Source organism: Patagioenas fasciata, chromosome 1 (genome assembly GCF_037038585.1).
Source record: "Patagioenas fasciata isolate bPatFas1 chromosome 1, bPatFas1.hap1, whole genome shotgun sequence".
NCBI lineage: Eukaryota > Metazoa > Chordata > Aves > Columbiformes > Columbidae > Patagioenas > Patagioenas fasciata.
Window position 1 is genome coordinate 22,740,029 of NC_092520.1, and position 20,888 is coordinate 22,760,916.

The window sequence follows — 20,888 nt, forward strand, 5'->3', positions numbered from 1 at the left end:
GTTTCATCTAATGTCAATCCATGTTTGATCAGGGCTTCTCATTCTTGTGTCCTTGGACTGAGACACCTGGCAAGATGCACATGAAATGACTCATATTACTGATGGCATCATCCTTGACCTCTCATACTTCCTCAAATAAAAAGTTATACTCATGAACAGATCCATCTTTGTGGCCAGTGCTGTGTAGAGTCAGAAAGCCTTCCATCCCTACACACTCTTTAAAGACAGAGTCCTCAAGCATCATAAAATAGACTCCAGACCCCCATTGATCCAACCAAAGTGCTTTCTGGCACTGAGACAGTATGAGACTTCAATATTTTGTTTTAGATGTGACCACTGACCTACTCTACCACCCTAGGCCTGTCTGTCAATACACCTTTGATTGGTGTTCATCGTGAGGACTGGCTAGATATATCTGCTAACACTTCAGCATAGTAAGAGAACATATTGTCAACAAGAAGTTTATCTTAATCCATATCATGAAGACTAATAAGACCTCAAATATTCCTAGACTGTTCAATCCATTCAGCTTCTTAGTTTATTACCCTGTCATTTTTTCATCTGTAAGCATTTTCTCATTCACAGTACAGCTGTTTCAGGAGTCTAGTTTCTCTAGAAGTTAAGAGTTATGCCTCTGGAGTTAAAATGCAGAGATTAACTTTAATGATTTGAGTATCACTGCAAAAATATATATAATACTGTATTCTGTTTTCCAGACTTCCAGTTACTACTTCAAATAGTTAACAGAACACCTCAAAACAGGAGCACCTATGAGAAAGCTTAAAAATGATGAAGATAATTGCTTGCCCTACTATTCCTCACTTGATTCTATCCCCATCTCCTGAACAGCAGAAACATTCGTAGCCTCCCCACTGCCTCAGAACACTTCAACCTGAAACTGGGCAATGGAGTCAGGATTCAGCAAGTGGGTGGGTAGATTTGTCACATTTTCACTTTCATATTCTCCCTACAATGAGGAAAGGAGTATTTAGCCTCTAACTTATCTTACAAATTTCTTTCCTCAGTGGTCCTGTCTATCACTCCAACTGAAATTCTGGCACACTATGGTATTTACAAAGCTGGCATGTGGGAAAGTGAAAAGATGCTTTGGTCAATGACATTTGGTCCCGTTCAGTTCCCATATGACCTTTCCTTCATATTTCTCGGCTAAAGTTTAGGCACAAGTTGAATATTCAAAAACCTCAAAGAACATATGCTATCAAGTTGAGAAAGGAATTAAAACAAGCCTTCAAGTATTTTAAAATACAAGATTCCCTCTATACTTTCTTGGAATACACTCGTTTCCATCTCCGCATTTTCTGTACCATATATTTATTTAGCTTGTATTTCTTTTTCCTGTTAGGTTTCCTCCCATTTTTGCTTCTGTAGATCTGTGCTAAGATAACAATAAAAGAACAAGTTTCATTTTCTTGTTAGAATTAGTTTGGCATTCAGCATACATACTAAGACAGGCTTGTCAACTGACACTGTGAAATGGGCAGCAGACCCTCCAAAAGGACCTCCAAAGGTGGGCTATGATGAGTGCCAGCATCTCTCCCTGACCCACATACCCAAGCCATCAACTGTAAGAAGATCAAGCTGAAGAGATATGGTTGCAAAATGAGTTCTTGCTAAAGCAGCACTTTTATCACATAAAATCCACCAAATCAAAACCAGCTGTCACAGGCCAACTTTCTCTCATGTTTCTTGAGAAGATTTGAAGATTTGTCTCAATAGCAGAAGGATCCAATAGGACTTGAAGAACATCAAGTGCATAGATAAAATGAGCCAAAACCCATACTTGCCTAAAGCAACAAAAAACGTACCAAGTTTTAAAAACAAAACACAGAAGCCTTTTGGGCATCTAAAAACCCTGCAATAGTATAATTTAAGTTCATTCCTTTGTACAGCTATATGACATGCATTTCAGTGACTCTATGTCTGTTTTGTAAACAAGATAGGACTGCAGTCACACCTGTTAACCAGAGCTGGTTCTACACATAGGCCAGGGCCAACTTGTTCTTGCAGTCAAAGGTGGGAAAGGAAAAAAAGTTTAGAGCTAAGCACAGCTTTTTCCACTTCTTATTGCTTAAGTGCAGCCTTGCATCCCAGAAAAGGCAAGTTGATTTTTGCCTCTTACTGAAAGTCCTGAAACTGTTTAACCTACACCGCTGTTGGACTATTACAGTAATATCCCATGGTTTAATAACTCACCATTAGGGCATACACAGTAAGCCATTTCATCATTCATCCTGCCCTCTCATGGTCCTTTCAGCCAATTAATTGAATTCACAATTTAAAAGCAGATGCTGAAGCTGTTGGGTACTAAACACCTTCAGCATTATATTCACACTATTTTAGTTAGATAACGAAAAATCGGTCACTGTATCACTGCATTCAAAACTGGAAGTAGTAAAAAAGTCAAGGTAACAGATTGAAGACTATCTTGTCCAGCTTCCAGATGTTTCTAAACAACAAGTGATGATAGCTCTATTTTCTTCCTCTGATCTAGCAAGACCTCTTCTGTCCTGTCTTCAGTTTGCACCCCTTGCTTTAACCAAGGTGAATCTTTACCTTATTCTTACTAGTTCTGAACAGCCATCACAAGAGGCACATTGTTTGTCTCTGCAAATTCAGAGGAACTACTTCTAATTGAGGTTGAAATAAGAACCTTATTTCCAGGGTCAAAAATAATTGAGTTGTGTTTGACTCAGAGCTTTGGAATGCTTAAGAAATTATAAAAGGAAAACAATGCATTACCATTTTCCCTCTTCTGGGTTGAGTTCCCAGTATATCAAAAAAACACATCCCAATATATAAAGAAAAAAGAAACGAAATTTTCTTATTCCTATAATTCCTAACCAACCTATCTTCCCACCTCAGGAAACAAAGACGACCAGTTGCTCATTTTCTATTGACGTTCTGCATTTTTCTCCATGTTAAGAGGTCCAGTCAGCCAAGTGTAGCAAAAATCTCTTAAGAGCAACAGTATTTTGAACCACAAAAAGTGTTCCCTTAGAGAGGGACCACACAAAAGTGAAAAAGTCAAAGAAGTTGGTCCAAGTTGCTAAGTGTCTTATGCAAGGCATTTAGATGTTGAATACTGAAACAATTTACATACTCTAATCTACACACACTTAATGCAGTAACTGTTTAAAAGGTTAAAAAACCTCCAGTTCTTATTCCACTAGAACTATTTAAACAAGTCTCTGTGCAGAAACAGAAAACTTAACTTCTGCAAGAGAACTAACAAGGCCTTAGTTAATAGGACTCCACAGTGAGACAGGTCCCACCAGGGTCCTACAAATACCTCTAGTAGGAATCATTTATTAAAGTGACAGCAAATGCTGATACCAACAGTGAAAACAGGCAAACAAAGATATCTTCTGGGAAGATGCATGCACAAGTGTGTGATTTTTCTAGTTCATTTTTGCACATATCTGAGGAGCACAGCAACCACTTGCAAGCATTTTTCGATCCAATTTTTGGTCTCAAAAGCTGTACAAAGGGCAAGCTCACAATGCAGTTTGCTCAGGCGTGTTACTCCTATATGTATACCTTAAAGCCTAATATATTTCTGATGGCATAACCACAGGTTTCACCAACTTGCAGCAGAATCAAACCTGTGGACCTCATCAGTTTCTTATTCTGAGACTTCACTTTGATCTGTAAGACTTGTGACTGGAGACTTCAGGGTACATTTTGCACCACCCCAGCCCTGTTTTAGCATGAATAGTTTATCTCACTACCCTAAAAACAAGTGAGAGAGAAAAATGAGAAAGCTCAACACCTTTCCCTTTCGTTAGCAAAACCTCCTTCTGCCAAGAATTACACCACAATTTTCTTACTTACATCTAGTGAATCCTCATTGACCAGGATGAGAGACATACTCTGTGAGATGAGTCTGCAAGAATACCCTGCAAGAGAAAAAAAATACACAGGGATTTATTTTTTGGAAGAATATTTAAGGTTTAGCTAAACCTTATCTTAAGTATCTACCGGTCAAATGGCAATTTACTTTCTGAGCAGTTACTCCTATCAGGCAGGCCACTGGAAACTTCCATGTATAAGACACACTCCAACTTGACAATTTTACTAGCAGAGGCCGCATTTTATCTGCATTTCGAAATACATCACTTGAGATGTTTTAAACAAAGAAAATGTATGAACTAGATGCAGTAAATATAGGCTATAGCCTTACAGCAAATTTAAATATTTCTATACCTCAACTTTTTTTACCTACATAAATGAAGAACTGCCTTCCACATATTACAGAAAGAGATCTGAATGCACAGTTGTGGCTATAACACGACAGGAAGCATACATACAGAACCTGCTGCTGCTACCCAGTCCCCTTCGCCCAGTCTTAGGTTCTGTGAGCAATTTTTTTTACTCTCAAAAGTTTAGTGTGGAAGGTCCTGAGCTTCATAAAAAACTACAGATCAGTCACACACATCCTACCAACTCCTACAGGTATCAGATAACTGTATTAGATTACTCTTAGTGTAAGACCAACCAGGGCATGAAAGAACAAGAGCAAGTTCCCATAGTCTGGAGCAGCACTTGGAAGGCAGTTCTGTACATCTGCCAGGACACCAAAATTCAAAGCACAAATACACAATACAGAAAAAAGTCTTATTTTAGTAACAGTAAAAGCTGGTGACTGCAGTATCACTCAATGCCACTGAAGTGGCAGTTTGTCACTGACATGAGACAAAGGTATATCTAGGATATATACCTGGTGTTTACCCCATCCCTGGAAACATTCCAAGCCAGGCTGGACAGGGCTCTGAGCAACCTGATCTACTTGAAGATGTTCCTGCTCATTGCAGGGGGGTTGGACTAGATGAGGTTTGGACATCCCTTCCAACCCAAACTATTCTATGATTCCACAATAAATGGCTTAATTTCAGCTTATTTAACAGCAAGAAACAAATGCAAACTTGCAGACTAACCACACTACATTATCCTAAAAGCTTATGCAAGTTCTCATGAGACTGGGAAAATCATGTAGCTCCATAAGACAGCAGATAATGCATTTATTTGAAAAGCACATGCTTTTTATTGCTGGTCTAAATTATATAGGAAAAGGAAATAGAATTAGTATGTATTTCTACTGTGCTTCTGTATAGAAATGTATTACAGCAAGTTTAAAAAATTGCTGTCATAAAATGAGGTCTCAGGACATGTTTCACTAGCAACTGGAGGCTCCTGCAGTGTGAGAGTAACATCCCAGTGATGAACCACTGCAAGGCTGACAGGTTCAAAAGTAGAACAGCATAGTCAATGTAAAAATATTAAGTGTCTCTCTCCATATCTCAAAACAGCAAGAGAACAACTGAGGCATTAATTTGTTTTCTGTGGGACTCTTGGTTCCTTACGAAGGCCACACCAGTTCACCAACTGCAATACAAATCACTTCCTCAGGCTACAGAATTTTTATAATTGGGCCAGTTTTGTAGGTATAATCCATGGTTAACATGCCTGCACGAATGACTTCTGTCAAGGAAGTAAAGCCCTCATCTTCCTTTGTGTAAGGCATGCTTGTACCACACACCCAAGCACTTTCAGGCAGCAGGTTTGACTACCTGCAGGAGGTTTAATTCTATTCATTTTCACAGCTGTGTGGAAAATGAATATCAGGTGCAACCTTGCAAATACGTTTTTCATCTTATTTGTGTTAATGAGGTAAGGTTTACTTTCTGCTTTAAAGAACACAGAATGACACTGAACTCACACACCTGTTGGAAATGGATGAGATGTATTCTAACACAGTGCAGCCTACAACATCAAAGCTTTGCAGATAGTCTCTGATTCTGCCTGTGAACAAGTCTTAGGCAGTAGTACAGAACTGAGTAATGAAGCTTCAACACATACAGACAAAACACTGACTGGAGAAAAAAAGGTCAGTTTGCCATTTTTAAAACTTAGCTTCTAGCTGAAGAACCACTTTCCTGAGTAGAAAAAGAATATTACAAACTTAAGCACTTACTCCATTGTCAGGGCTATTCTTTCCCCAGGGAATGGCAACAGCCTTGTGCAGTAGGCTGTTACAAATTCAGTATAACTAATTCAAAAGGATTTTCTAGTAGCATTTGATTGGAACAGCAGCTGCAATAGCAAGCTGCAATTCCTAAACCACTGCTCACTGTTTCATTTTACTTGTTTCAAAATGAGCAAGATGCCACTTGACAACTGGAGCTGGAAAACAGGAAAAAAAAAAACAAACCCACACAATTGTGGAACACACAGAGTTACTCCGCTGTGCATCTTCAAAGTCATGGACCCAGAAGAACTAATCCTGCAATTGAAGTAATTTTACATCCTGTCATCACATTAAACATGAAGCAGATCAAGACTGGAATACAAGGATGTAAGTCAAGCCTAAAATGGTTTATAGGAGATCTGTACATGATACAAGATTTCAGGACTATGACTATGTTAAAATCTAGCACTAGTACAAAGCAAAGTAACTGTTAAGATTACAAGAGACATTTGTAGTCATATTTTGAAGTTTCATAATAGTGTATATTTGCTTGCCATGTTAGTACTGCCAGTAATAACTAAGATCAAGGCACATTTTTGTCAATGCTTCTGAGTAAAATAAGATCAACTGTTGGTTCAAAGCAGGTATTAAATGTCAACCTACACCTGTAAGTTGATATCTAGTTGAAAAGTCTAGCTAAAAGTCCATGAAGCAGATGAATCAGGTACTTCTGGGACTTATTTCCCTCCAAACATCCTGGGAGAAATAAGGCTTGAACCACAGTTCAAGATCACAGCCCACATGCACATTCTTACTACAGGCAGAGAGAACCCAGCAGCTGAAGTGAAGCTGATGATCATCTGTGTTCAGAGAGGGCACACACATGGCCCTCAGACTTCACTCAGGGATACAGGCAAGTGTGCTGACATTGCTTCCATTCTCTGAACTGAGAAACACAGCTTGCCGTAACAGCTGTATTCTTACCTGTAAATTCAAAATAAAGGTTTGATGGATGGACAAGGAATTGGTTGGATGGCCACATTCAAAGAGTTACAGTCAATGGCTCAATGTATAGGTGGAAACCAGTAATGAATAGTGTCCCTCAGAGGTCAGTCCTCAGACTAATACGATTTAGTATCTTCATCAATAACAGACAGTGGGATTAAGTGCACTCCCACCAAGCTTGCAGACAACACCAAGCTGAGTGGTACAGTCAACTTGCTTGAGGGAAGAGATGCCATCCAGAAGGACCTTGACAGTCTTGAAGAGTAGGCCTGTGCAGACCTCATGAAGTCCAGCAAGGCCAAGTGCAAGGTCCTATACCTGGGCTGCAGCAATCCAAAGTATCCATCAACATAGAGGAGGCAATGAATGGATTGAGAGCAGCCCTGCTGACAAGTACCTGGAGATACCAGTGGATGAAAAATTAGACATGAAACCCCATCTGGAGTACTACACTTATCTCTGGGGACCTCCCACACAAGACAAGCATGGACCTGTTACAGAGTGGGTCCAGAGGAGGGCCACAAAAGCAATCAGAGGGCTGGAACCCCTCTCCTGTAAAAACGAAGTCTAAGAGTTATTTGGGTTGCTCAATCTGGAGAACAGAAGCCTCTGGGGAGACCTTTCAAAAGATAAATGGGGCTTATAAGACAGACTGAAAGAGACTTTTTCCCAAGGCTTCTAGTGGTAAATCAAGGGACAATGGTTTTAAACTGAAAGAGGGTAGAGGTAGATTCAGATAAGACAGAAGGAAGAGATTTTTTTGTGATGAGGGTAATAAGACTAAAACACATTGACCAGAGAAGTTGTGGATGACCAAGCATGGGAAGTGTTGAAGGTCTGGTTAGACAGGGCTTTGAACAACCTGGTCTAGTAAAACATGTCCCTGCCCACAGCAGAAGAATTGGACTGGATCTTCAAAGGTCCCTTCCAACCCAAACCATTCTATGATTGCAAGGCAGTGCTCACAGCTATGAATGCACACTCCAAATAGGAGCATTTAACTCAATGGTAGGGTTTGATTCCTTGTTTGAGAGAGGGATGAGCTTCAGTAAACACTTCATTCCCATTCCCAGAGAACAATCTGTTACTAAAGAGGTTTTTGGCTGTAAATGTATCAGTTCCGATTTTCTGGAAGCCTGCTGAGCATGAGAATGGTGGTAAACAGAAACCTGCCTTGAGGTTTTTTGCCTTACTGAAAGGCAAAGACAAACCAGAGTCTGACAGTTAAGGGAAGAATGAAGCTACAAGAACACTGTTACACCTTCTAGGGTTGTTTGCAGACACTGGCTAAGGACAGGTTTAACTGATAAAAACTGAAGACCATATGTCATGCTCAAAGATGTTTCCAAACCTATTTTCTGTAGGTAGAGAGTTCAAATGATTGAGTACTAAAGCTTATCAGGAACACACTCCTCACCTGCAAGACTATTGGCTGCCACATAGCTGAGGGGAAGGCACACAAACCATCCCTCCACAAGGTCCATCATGACTCTTCAGTGAAGTCAAGAACACAAACAAGAGACAGAGAGACACAGACTCCAAAGGCAAAAGAAACAAAAGGAAGCTGGAAGAATGAAGTACTCCAACTCACCTGTCAAGAGCTCAAAAATCCCTCAACACACACACATATCCATACAGCAAGCAAGAGCCCATGAGCATAACCTCCACACACAATGAGAAAGTGAAAATACTTTTTACTCCCAGATAGCATACTGACACCTGAAGCATAGAGTGTACATGTGGATTGGGCTTTAGATTGAATATTTATTACAGTTTTAATGCGTTAGATTAAAAAAAAAGGGTGTCACATGATTGTACTTTCAGGCCAACTTGAACATGAAGCTAATTAAGTTCCAGAGTTTTACTACCAAATTGTACAGTAAATGAAGTCATAATTTAGAAGTTGGAAGGGAAATGTTTATCATTTTCAAGTTGCTATCACCCAAAAAAATGGTTAGAGAGACAAGCTAGAAATTAGTCTCCTTCAAAGCAAGCAATTGCTGAAAAGCTCATCTATTTGTGTTCAAGCTAGTAAAGTTAATACATGAAGTTATTTCAGATATTTATGTCAAAAACTGTAGCTACATTCCTTTTGATTTCTCTAAAGATGATGCTTCCCTCCTCTCAAGTTGATCACTGCTTTTAAAGTAAGCAGAATCTACATTGAGTGATTCAAACCAGACAACTAGCATTTGAATCAATTGTCTACTTCAGCCATCCACCTTATTTCTACTGCAACTGCATCACTGCAGCAACTTATGTCTTGGTACTGACTTCGACAAAGACATAGGAAACTTGATTCAGTTTTGCTAAGTACACAAAAATTCTAGTCAAATAGACTACACTCTGAAATTCTACTAGATGAACCAAAAAAAGAAAAACTAAAAAGCAGATGAAAGACAGCAGATGCCTAAAGTTTTGTTAAAGGTTATGTAAATTCAGCTACAGAGAATCACAGTTCTTCCAGGAGGAGCCTGAAACACACCCAAACCCATCTACAGGAGGTTCTATATATAAAAAGCTTCACTGGTCTTATTCTTCATATAGTTAGAGAATCATGAAGTCAGCATAAGCTTGAGAAAGTTCAAGAAATAGCTCCTTCAATAGAAGAAAACTTATGCTGTTAAGAATTCCCTTAACTTACACCTCTACATCTAAACAGACTAATCTGCAAACCTGAAAGCAATTGTGGATGGCACTTTGTTACACACACACTACAAACTGTGGTGATAAGCAGTGTTCTAGGCTTAAGAAGGTTCAAGTGTCATTCAGTTCTGTGAGACATCAGATCACCACAGCACCACTTTACCTCTTTGGGCAGATTTACTAGTTACAGGGAGAAAAATCACCAAAAAGAACACAGGAGCATCATGGCACTATATTGCCAAGGATGCTGTATTTGGGAGATAACATGACATCACAGGGCAGGGGTGCTTGTATCAGGATCTGTTCCTTCACTAAGTCTTAACTACACAGTTAAGACCTGGGTAATCACTCTCCTAGGAGGCTACTGGTCTCATGTGAAGGGCTATGGCAGGATGGCAGCACAGGCATAGCTCATAAAGCAGCACTGCAAGCACAGCAGCATTCTGTGACAGCACCAGGTATTGCTGCCCAGGCTGCCCACCCTGCAAGCATCCACAGTGAGAAAAAGGTTGAAGGATTTGCGTTTTGAGTTCTTACTAGGCCTACTTGTGTGGCATATCTAATGCAAGACTAGCACAGCAGTGGAAGTGCTACAGAGCATAACATGATTCCTACATGATTGAATTTATAATGAGCACCTCCCACTTCAGCCCAGTCTTACAGTAAAATATTTGACAAATTACAAGTAGAGTTGGGTATATAGACTGATTTTATCAGATACATTTATGACCTAAAAGGAAACGTAACATTTAATAGCTGCTTCTAATAACAAACCTGAACTTACAGTGCTAAGAATTCTCCAGTTTTAGGCTGCAAAAGCAGGCAGTCACATAAACACCTGCGTCTTAAGTAGGTACCATACTATTACCTCAGCACCCAAGCACACCTGTCTGATACTTTAATTTCTACTCTTTGTTCACATGACTGCAAGACTTTTTTTTGCATCAACAGGTCTGAGACAAGGATATCCATACTGTGCCTTGATAAAACAATTCATTTTCAAAGTCTACTCACACACTCAACAGCAGGAACAATCTTCCACTAAAAATCATGACATCCTCAGCTAACGGATGTGCCATAAGGTGACAATAGGAACAGTTATTCAAGGATCCACCTGCTTTCACAGACAAGGTTTGCAAGAAGTTGTAAGCTATACGCTCTGTATTACCGTATTTCCCATCACGTCCCAAACACTATTCAAGTCTAGAAACGGTAGTCAGTAAGAATAGAAAATGCAGCCTTATAACAGTTTCACAGAATCACAGAATGTCAGGGATTGGAAGGGACCTCAAAAGATCATCCAGTCCAACCACCCCGCCAGAGCAGGAACACCCAGATGAGGTTACACAGGAATGTGACCAGGCAGGTCTTCAATATCTCCAGAGTAGGAGACTCCACAACCTCCCTGGGCAGCCTGTTCCAGTGCTCTGTCACCCTCACTGAGAAGTAGTTTCTTTCCAAATTTAAGTGGAACCTCTTGTGTTCCAGTTTGAACCCCTTATCCCTCGTCCTACCGTTGGTTGTCACCAAGAAAAGCCTGGCTCGATCCGCATGACACTCATGCTTTATATATTTGTAAACATTAATGAGGTCACCCCTCAGTCTCCTCTTCTCCAAGCTAAAGAGACCCAGCTCCCTCAGCCTTTCCTCATAAGGGAGATGCTTCACTCCCTTAGTCACCTTTGTTGCCCTGCGCTGGACTCTCTCCAGCAGTTCCCTGTCCTTCTTGAACTGAGGGGCCCAGAACTGGACACAATATTCTAGATGTGGTCTCCCCAGGGCAGAGTAGAGGGGAAGGAGAACCTCTCTCGACCTACTAACCACCCCCCTTCTAATACACCCCAGGATGCCATTGGCCTTCCTGGCCACAAGGGCACAGTGCTGGCTCCTGGTTATCCTGCTGTTCACCAGGACCTCCATGTCCCTTTCCCCTACACTGCTAATAGGTCATTCCCCAACTTATACTGGAACCTGGGATTGTTCCTGCCCAGATGCAAGACTCAACACTTGCCCTTGTTATATTTCATTAGATTTTTCCCTGCCCAACTCTCCAGCCTGTCCAGATCCAGCTGGATGACAGCACAGCCTTCTGGTGTGTCAGCCACTCCTTCAGGCTTTGTGTCATCAGCAAATGGGCTGACAGTGCACTCTATTCCCTCATCCAAGTCACTGATGAAAACATTGAATAGTACTGGTCCCAGTACCAAACCTTGAAGGACTCCCCTAGATACAGTTTAATAAAATGCACAGTATAACTGGAACGTTATTCTGGTTGAGCTCTCCAGTTTCCATCACAACACAATTACCTGTATTTGCTCCATACAAGGACTGCACTTAAGAGCAGAAGCATCCCTTTTGCCATAAAAAAAAAGCCTGACTATAACCCGACACTCACAGCAAAAACTTCAAAATCCTCAAACCTTCTCCAAAGTGAAGGCTACATGATGCCTTTCTGCTACCAAGGAACCATTCTATAAAATACAAACATGTTTTTGTTTAAAACCTCACAAAGCAGATTCAGTATATAACCTGCCACACACCAGACACATTCGGAATAACCAGAAAAATGGATACCTATATTGAGTGCTGTTTCCTGTTTGTCCCCTGTCAGAATCCATATCTTAATTTCTGCCTTCATTAGCGTGGCTATTGTTTCTGGAACACCTGCTTGCAGACGGTCTTCAATGGCTGTAGCTCCAAGCAACAGTAAATTCTGGAAAAAAAGAAAGAATTTGAGGGATTGTTTTCTAAAGATAAACCTCTGCTTGGTACATGCTCAAAAAGGAATTAAAGACAGCATGTTGTGCCTCATCGCTAATACAGCATTTTGACAAGCAATTCACTACAGTAAGTTTCTGGTGTGGCTGTTCTGCTTCCTCTGCATACAATTCCCATTTGAAGAGGTTGAGAATGGAAGAGAGTGTTTCTGATCAGAGAGATGGCAATGTTTCAAGAGCAATTAATTCAAGTTATGCAACTCCAAAGCTATCCTATGGATGAACATTTATACTAGAGCATTCACTAATCACCATAGCAACATGGCAAGTGCTCACAGTTTATATATTACTTAAGCTCACAAAACAAAAGTCACCTGGCATCACATAATTTAAACTAACTTCCCTCCCATAAAATGTACATATGGACTGGATACAATCACTCAAAAAATTATTGCAAGTATTTACGGATACATTCACTACATTTATGTAATACAAGTGGTATGAACATTAATCAATCCAAGTATCTCTTGTCTACATACAGATGTCTGCCAGAAAAACATGTAGTATTAAATTTGTTGTATGAAACAAGAGTTAGCCATAGTCTTATGCAATTCTAAAACAATAGCTTGAAGAGATTTGGCCATGTTACAGAAAAAAAAAAAAAGGCAGACAAAAACCATAAGAAACATTTGTGTCAAAAGACAGTCTACACAGCCAGTTTTAAACTTAAAAGGCATTTTAATGATTCCTTAGACATGTAAAGGTGTTCAACTCAAAATAAATTGAGTTCAATAATACTGTATCATTTAAGGAATTGCACAGAAAAAGTAAGAGCTCCTGTTCTTCGTAGGGACTATCATTATTCAAAACAAGTCAAAACAGTTGAAGTGAACAGAAGTAAAGAGAGTTGGTGTTGTTCAGCCTGGGGAAGACAAGGTGCCAGGTGGACCTTATTGTGACCTTCCCACATATAAAGGGGCTTCTTATAAAAATGCAAAAAAACAGTTTAACAAGGCCTGCAGTGGCAGCACAAGGGATGATGCTTTTAAACTGAAATAAGGTAGATTTTGCTGAGACATAAATAAGGAATTTGGTTTACAATGAGGGTGGTGAGGAACTAGAACAGGCTGCCAGAAAAGCTGTGGATATCCTGTCCCTGGAAGTGTTCAGGGCCAGGCTGGATGGGGCTTTGAGGAACCTGGTCTAGTGAAAGATGTCTCTGCCTATGGCATGGGGCTTGGACTAGAAAGTCTTTAAAGGTCCATTCCAACCCAAACCATTCTATGAAGCGATCATTACAGCAGCTCCTGCTTATATATGTCTATGAATGCACAAAGAAGGGGCAGCTGTCATTCACACAGGTGTGTAGGCTAGCATTAGTTACAGGTCTTGACAAAGTTTAAGTTCTGTTACAAGATCTTCAGATGGTAAAGGTAGCAGGATCAACTGCTCTAAGTCATTTGCTTTAGTACCCTAAAGCCTCCTTATGGAATGTTAGCCCTCTCGATACTAATAAGACTTCAAGTTGACAAATGCAATCCAAGTGTGCAACTGTAGACTGTCTTCTGTTCCCAAAATTACTTGTTATGCAGTTAAACGTGACAGCACAGGGACTGTCACAGCTGAGCTACCTGAGCAAATTAGTTACTCTTGCACATGCTGAAGCCCTCAGCCTGTGTAGGTGATACGGAAGCCAGTTCAAGTTTGTCTCTCTGTGTACACCTGTACTATGATCCATTGACCTCAACACTCAGACTGACAAAGTAGCTCTCCCACTCCCATTTCAACCCTTAGATGAAAAATAATCCTATTAAAATACACTATATGTTACAGCCACAAAACAGTTGATTTAGAAAGTCCCTACAGACCAGAAAATTTAACCTGGGAAATACCAGCTCTAAGAAGAAAGAAAATCACACATAGCCACACACACCCCTTCCACATCTTGAAGTTTCAAGTGCAATTTTCAGCTCCTTGGTATGACCAGCAAGCAAACATTAACAGTAAAGGAACACAGTGCCATATTGGTAGGAAATATCCACTAAGTCCAGAACTCCAATTCTACAAACCATTCATAGGTCCCTTTTTCCCCAAGATAAATTGCAAAAGGAGGTCGAAGGCAAAAAAAAAGTTTCAGCACACATTTTAAAGAGAAATGACCCATGCTTGTTATACACCTGAGTGAAAACAGAAGAGTACAAGAGCACAGTTTGGGAAGGAGAAAGCTGAGAGGAGCTATGCAAATCTATGGAATCATAGATTAGATAACCACAGTGCTACTGACTGACTACACACATAAGACAACTTTAGGTGTTAGTTTGAAAAGTAAGATGCCATCTTCAGCTATTGCTTAAAGAGTTCTTGGAGTTTTCCTATTACTCTATGAAATTGGCTCATACCATAGTTGCAACCACCTTCCCTCTCCTGCCCCAACTTATACAATCAGTAGTGATACAGAACTTAAGTTGAAGTGTTAATATTAATTTTCAAAGAAACTGAAGTTCAAAGAGCCTTTTAAAGAAACAACTAAATAAAATAAGAGTGAAATAACTGGAATGAGGGGAAAGAGCTTGAATAAACAGAAGTGAGGAAGGGGACTATCAACATTTCAGAAAGACCAACGAGTATCAAAGAAACACTGGCCCCTAGTGTTGACGTTTTATCATTTCACTCAGTGTGTGATCAGAGTTTCAAATTGAAACTCTGATACCTACTTTCCCTTTCCAGAATTATGAGTTTTGCTCTTTGCCTCAAGAGCAGTCTTTCATCTTTTTTTCAGTCTATGTGTCCACAGGCCTTGGTGAACACTTCTGTCAACAGCCATCAGAAAATCTGAACTGTGACTGCTGTCACGAACAGGAATAAGTTTGTCTTCACATACCAGTACATGGCAACTTCGTGCAATACAACAATTTTATGCAGTATCTTTACCACGTTACAGCAACCTTATAAAATAGAGCAAAATAAACAGAATGTGAGAAAAAAGTTTATAAGTAGCTATTACCTTTTATATATAAGTTAGTCTCAGATTCACAAATTAAAACTTGAGAGGTGTATGGACTCAACAGGTTGCCAACTAAGAATACTTTTACAGTTCCTCATTCATGAAATTAATGGTTTGGTTTACTGTCTAAAGCCCAAATTCCATGGGGAAAACACATGTAAGAGAATCTATATCTGATAAAAACACCATGCATCTTACCTTTTCAATGATCTCATAGCATTCCTCCAGCTTCTGAGTTCTGTCTTTCAGAACTGTACTGCTTTCATTGTAGACATTCAGCCACTCTCTGTATGAGTTTTCAGACAGGTCTGCATAAGCAATGCACAGCGTCCTCAGACCTACAGAATAGAAGACAGTCATTACACACAGTAAAACAACACTGAGTATCATCAACTCATTAATGCCCTAATGAATGCTGAATTCTAACCCTCTCACTGGAGCCAAACAGAGCATTCAATGCACACAAACTCCAGATTCCAGAAAATCTCCCCAGACATTTTCGAAGCATTTGGGTTTTCACAAACGTAAAACAAAAGCCTGGCTCACTTAGATTCCTAATGATGATGCAAATCAAGACAGCCTAACAGGCAGAAACGTTTTCATGGTTTTCAGTATTGCAATCTAGCCATATTGGAGCAACAAAAGGACAATCTTTAATCTTTGTAGTTTAAGTATGAAAGCAAGCTTGGCCTTCATGTATTTCTAAACGATCAAATTAAACAAATAGCTAGGTACATATTGTGACTAGAGATATTACTTAGTCAAACATACTGCACAGCACATGTTTCATTTTAGGACTGATTTCTCCTACAGTATACGCACATAACACACAGTAATAATACCAGTTACACTTGCACAAAAGAATTGAGAGAATAGGGTCCATAAAGTATGAAAAACATTCTATTAGACAACCAACAAAAGTTAGCATACAGAAGTAATGATTTTTTTTTTCCTGGCAAGAGTCAAGCAGAAAGGAGTGTGTGCCATAAAACACAGAAGTTTAGTTACTGAGAATGTGGGACTCCACACAAAAAGTTATCTTAAAAAGCTGAATAAATGTTTTCATATTTAGCAAAAAAAAAAACCCCACACCCTGTTTCATGGTTTTACTATAACGCAAATATTTTCTGCTACTACAGAAGAAAGAACAAAGCCAAACACTTCCCTGTGAATGGAAGTGTAATATCACTCAAAAGTCTTAGAGACCACTTCAGATCATCATTGTCTTGGTCTTCCAGGTTTCTTAGCATGTTTGTTCAGGTGATCATTCCACTCCATAAAGCCAGAGATGTTGTCATTTGACGTTGACACTAGCAAAACCACTTCTAACTGCAATATAATTGGGGTGGCTCTTCCCTTCATCATGGTCATACAGAACCACATCTTTCCTTCCAAATTCCACTTCTCTACTCTAAGTGCACAGAGGCAAGGCACAAACTGCCGTTGGTGTAAAGTTATCCGAGAGCTGTTTATCTGCTGATTACACACCACTTCTCAATCTTCATAACCATTTTAAGCACTGCAAAGCTTAGCCCAGAACATGCTGCCATTTGGTATCTTGAATTCTCATGACACGTTCTTTCTCTTACCTTCTGTTGCGAAGTATTCAAGATGGCACAGTGTTTGCTCCATATACTGCGAATCTTTAGAAAGCCTCTCAAAAATCACATTATCCTATTGAAACCAAAGTCATTACAACAGAGTAAGTTTATAACTGAAGTGCTCATTTGGTTATTTACAAGCTCAAGTGAAGTAACCTGAATGAACTTGCTAATATCAGAACCCAAGATGTGTCTACAAGTACACATTCAGATTAAAAGACTACGGTTGGATTAAGTAATCTGGATTGTGCCCAGTGGCAGAGATACTGCACCCACTTCAAATGATGAAGACAGAAGCACACTCTGCTGTCCTCCCCTCTTTCCATATAGGGGTCCCCATTATTAGGCAGTACAGACCACTCCTTTCTGAATTACTAAGCAGATACATTGATTTTCAGAGCATGTAAGCGTCTGGTCTTATTCAGCACACATTGTAGTCCCGTACAGAATTTCTTGCAATCCCTTCTAGAAAAGATTCCCACTGATGTTAAAAAAATAGAAGGCAGAAACACTGAACAGATTCTACCACAAAATTCTCCCTGAAATAATCTCCCTCTTACAATAACTTTCTTCATCACTAAATCAGAGGGCAATTGAAAAAGTACAGATAACAGCTAAAATCAAAATGCAGCACCAGCACCTACATATTTAGAGTCTCTGGATTCTATTCTGCAGCTACCAGAGCAGGTTGCTACACACATGTACAATACACAAATCCTGCTTTCACTCACATACATACTCTCAAACCAAGTTTACAAGCCTACATCTATCACCAGTTAGAGACAGGCATACAAAACAAGTAATTTGTGATGGATGTGACAGGACTGGAGATGACTATCATAATGTGGAAGGGTTCATGTAGCATCAGCAGTTAATTTACAGTTTAGCTGAGGGGTGGATGCAGCAGAACATACAAGACAAATCACCAGATTCCACTAATTACTATAACCCTTTTGCTCTGTTAGACATTTGAGTCTGCTCATACAGAAGATGGCACAAAGCTTTTTACTATGACTCTCCCCATTCTCCATCCCTTCCAGTGTCATGCTCCAAGAAACACTAAACACTGGCAACAAGGAGCTGCAGATCTGTGCAACCCTACTAAGCATACAATGTTGAAATACCATAAGAGTGGGCTTAATTCACTCCCATCACACCAGCACAAAGCCAGCACATCTAAATCAAATCAGGGGAGTTAAACTAAATCAACAGACCAGTGCATCCAGATCTATGTCAGGACAAGTTCAAGAAAATCAGATCCTTACAGAAGTCAGAAATAGTTCTCCCAGTTGGAAAAAGCCACCTGCATTGTTTTCCATTGAAATTAGAACCACACTCAGGCTATGGCCAATGCTAGTTTTGCAGCCTTTATACTTAGTAAGTTATTGCTCTTGTCAGTGAAGACAGAAGCACAACATGGTGCAAGTCATTATGACAAATAACAGCAGGTGCAGAGATGGAAGAGGCAGATCAAGAGCCAACCACTTGAGAACAGATCTTAGTATTACAGATTCAGACAACAGCATTTAGTCAAGCTCCTGAACTGCTGCTGCACAGCTGGGTGAAATCCTGCCTTTGCATAAGCGAAAGGTTCTGCTCCCATTAGTTTCAGGATTTCAACAGAGTAGCTGAAAGCCCAGAAATACTCCTGCCTGCAGCAGGAGTCAGGGGAGGAATGACAGATAGAAATCACCTGGCCCTAAGCAGAAAGTCAACAGGTATTATGGATGTATGAGACACAAAATGCCAGCATCAGCCACAGCTGTGGAAACAATAACTGGCAGTGTTAGTTCTCCATTAGGTAGCATAATTACTTACAGCCCCTTTGCAGTAGAGACGTAGTTTTCCTGCTGGAGTTCGAACAATCACGGACATTCTCTTCCTGTTGCTATTGAAAGAAAAATACTTGCTTTCATTAGTCACAGTGATGCCAAGCAAGTCAAGCTTTAGCCAGTGAATTTTCTCCGATGTGCTTACTGCATCTGAGATCAGGTGTGATGTAACAGTAAGAACTTAAGACCCCATATTCCTTGACAGCAAAGAGAAATACTAAAAATTGTCCACTTCCAGTTTCAGCCCTATTAGTGAGCACTCAACCAGAACACAGACCTGCACACCAATGTGAGCAACCATTTGGAAAAAATTGAGAAAGAACTAGATGGCACAAAAATCCTCTTGAAAGAAGAGGAAGCCACATTTATTCTCAGCTTTTCCTTATTTCTCAAGTAAAATTGTTCTGGGGACTCAGGCTAGAAATGGAATCATTATGGCTGAATGCATATTTATTACAGGTATCGAAATAACTAACCATCCAGGTTAGTTATTAGGCAGTTATTTATCTTCTAACTGAAAGGAATGCAGAAATGTCATGGAAAAGAATCATGGTACAGATGAACTCTGCGCCTCTCTACAGGTTCTTTTTACTGGTCTAATCAGAACTACAGAGTTGGCATTATGTAAAAAAAGTCAGACCCCCTGAGCAGGGCAGCATAGCAAGATAGTCAGGTTTAGGGATATATATTTTTAAAACAAAGTTGAACTGTAGCATACAGAGTTTTAAGAAAGGAAGGTAGGCAAGGAGGCTTTTTGTTTGATAAACATCAAAATTGATCTTAAACACTTTAAAAGAGCCACTAGAAAATATCAGCAGCTAAGAGGCAGAGAAAAGCAAATCAACTGTCACCAAGACAACCCTAAGAACATGTGTTTTCATATTCAGAAGAAATTATCTGTAACTATAATTCTTTTCCTTAGCAAAAGGAGAGCTAAGAAGTATCCTCCCTCCTCATTCCTTTCTTGCCAGTATGTACAGAGAGACCAGTGCAGAGCAATCTTCCTCCTCCTCTGAAGTTGCTCTGGGAAATATAACCCATTTTCAGGGCTCAAGATCCATGTGTAAGGAACTAAGCTCTTGGCACGTATGATCATACACAACACAATCCTTTCTGAAACTTTCTGAAGAAAGTCTGCAAGCACAGCAGTTAACTATGCCCAGAATTTCTGCAGCAAGCCAGTGACACTGAAAAATTTCCACATGCTTTTTGAAATCTAATTACAGGAGCTCCCTCACTGGTCAAGAGGGAAGTTGAGACAAACAGGAAAGAATTAAACCAGCATTTTCTACCAGTGCTGCATGTAGGCTACAGACACACCTGTCTGTAGACACCAGGGTATTGGTCAACTTGTCAGAAACCCTGAAGAACTTTTCTAGCATCATTTTAGATATTGCCCCAGTAGTGCAAGTATTTCAACTTTGATTGGAAAGGGGAAAGTAATCAAGAACAAGACTCAAAGTAAGGTAGGACACAAGAAAAGCCACCTACCCAAATCCTCCCTGACTTTTTTCTTACATACTCCTTTAAAGCAGAACTAGATAATTTAGAGGGCAGAAAACAAGACCGACATTTTAAGCCACAGTAAGAGTAGAAAAAACAGCAGAAAAGCCTGCTGACTAACACCACCCAAACCAGCAAAACTTATCAACTGACAAACCTTTAATGTTGTCCAGTGATTCAGGGCACAATTCGTAACACAAGGCTTCTTGATACCCAAGCAGTGCCCATCCTAACTAACCTGATAAGGTCTAAGTGCCTGCACTGCTTAGTTCTTCATGGCTGTAGTGGTTGTTAAAAAGGGACACCAAAAAGCCCTCTTACTGTAGATTCCACCTACTCAAAACCAATTAACATACAGAAGCACCAGAAGAGTGTAATCTGAATCTCAAGGCATGCTCTTGAAGTAGAGAAGTAATATCAGGAAATCAGTGAGGCACAGAATGACACTTTAGGGCAGCAACTTCTCAATAAGCCAATGGAGCTGGAACAGCAGGGGAGAGTTTCATGCCCACCTGCCAACAGCCAGCAGTATGCAAGCAGCTGTCAATCCTGTATTGGAAACTAAAGGGATGGAGGAGCAGGACAAAGTTAAGG

General features: G+C 40.0%; 1 protein-coding gene across 6 annotated transcripts in view; it reads right to left on the reverse strand.

Annotated features, from left to right (window-relative positions):
- The window catches only part of ATP8A2 (ATPase phospholipid transporting 8A2), a 347,902-nt gene that overhangs the window by 239,819 nt on the left and 87,195 nt on the right, over positions 1-20,888 (reverse strand). For all 6 annotated transcript variants that reach the window (XM_071804368.1, XM_065830605.2, XM_071804354.1 and 3 more), the window contains 5 exons: positions 18,778-18,847; positions 16,948-17,032; positions 15,557-15,696; positions 12,212-12,350; positions 3,853-3,917 (listed from right to left, as the gene is read on the reverse strand). In XM_071804368.1, coding sequence (XP_071660469.1) covers positions 3,853-3,917; positions 12,212-12,350; positions 15,557-15,696; positions 16,948-17,032; positions 18,778-18,847 — 499 coding nt within the window. The remainder of the gene's footprint in view (positions 1-3,852; positions 3,918-12,211; positions 12,351-15,556; positions 15,697-16,947; positions 17,033-18,777; positions 18,848-20,888) is intronic.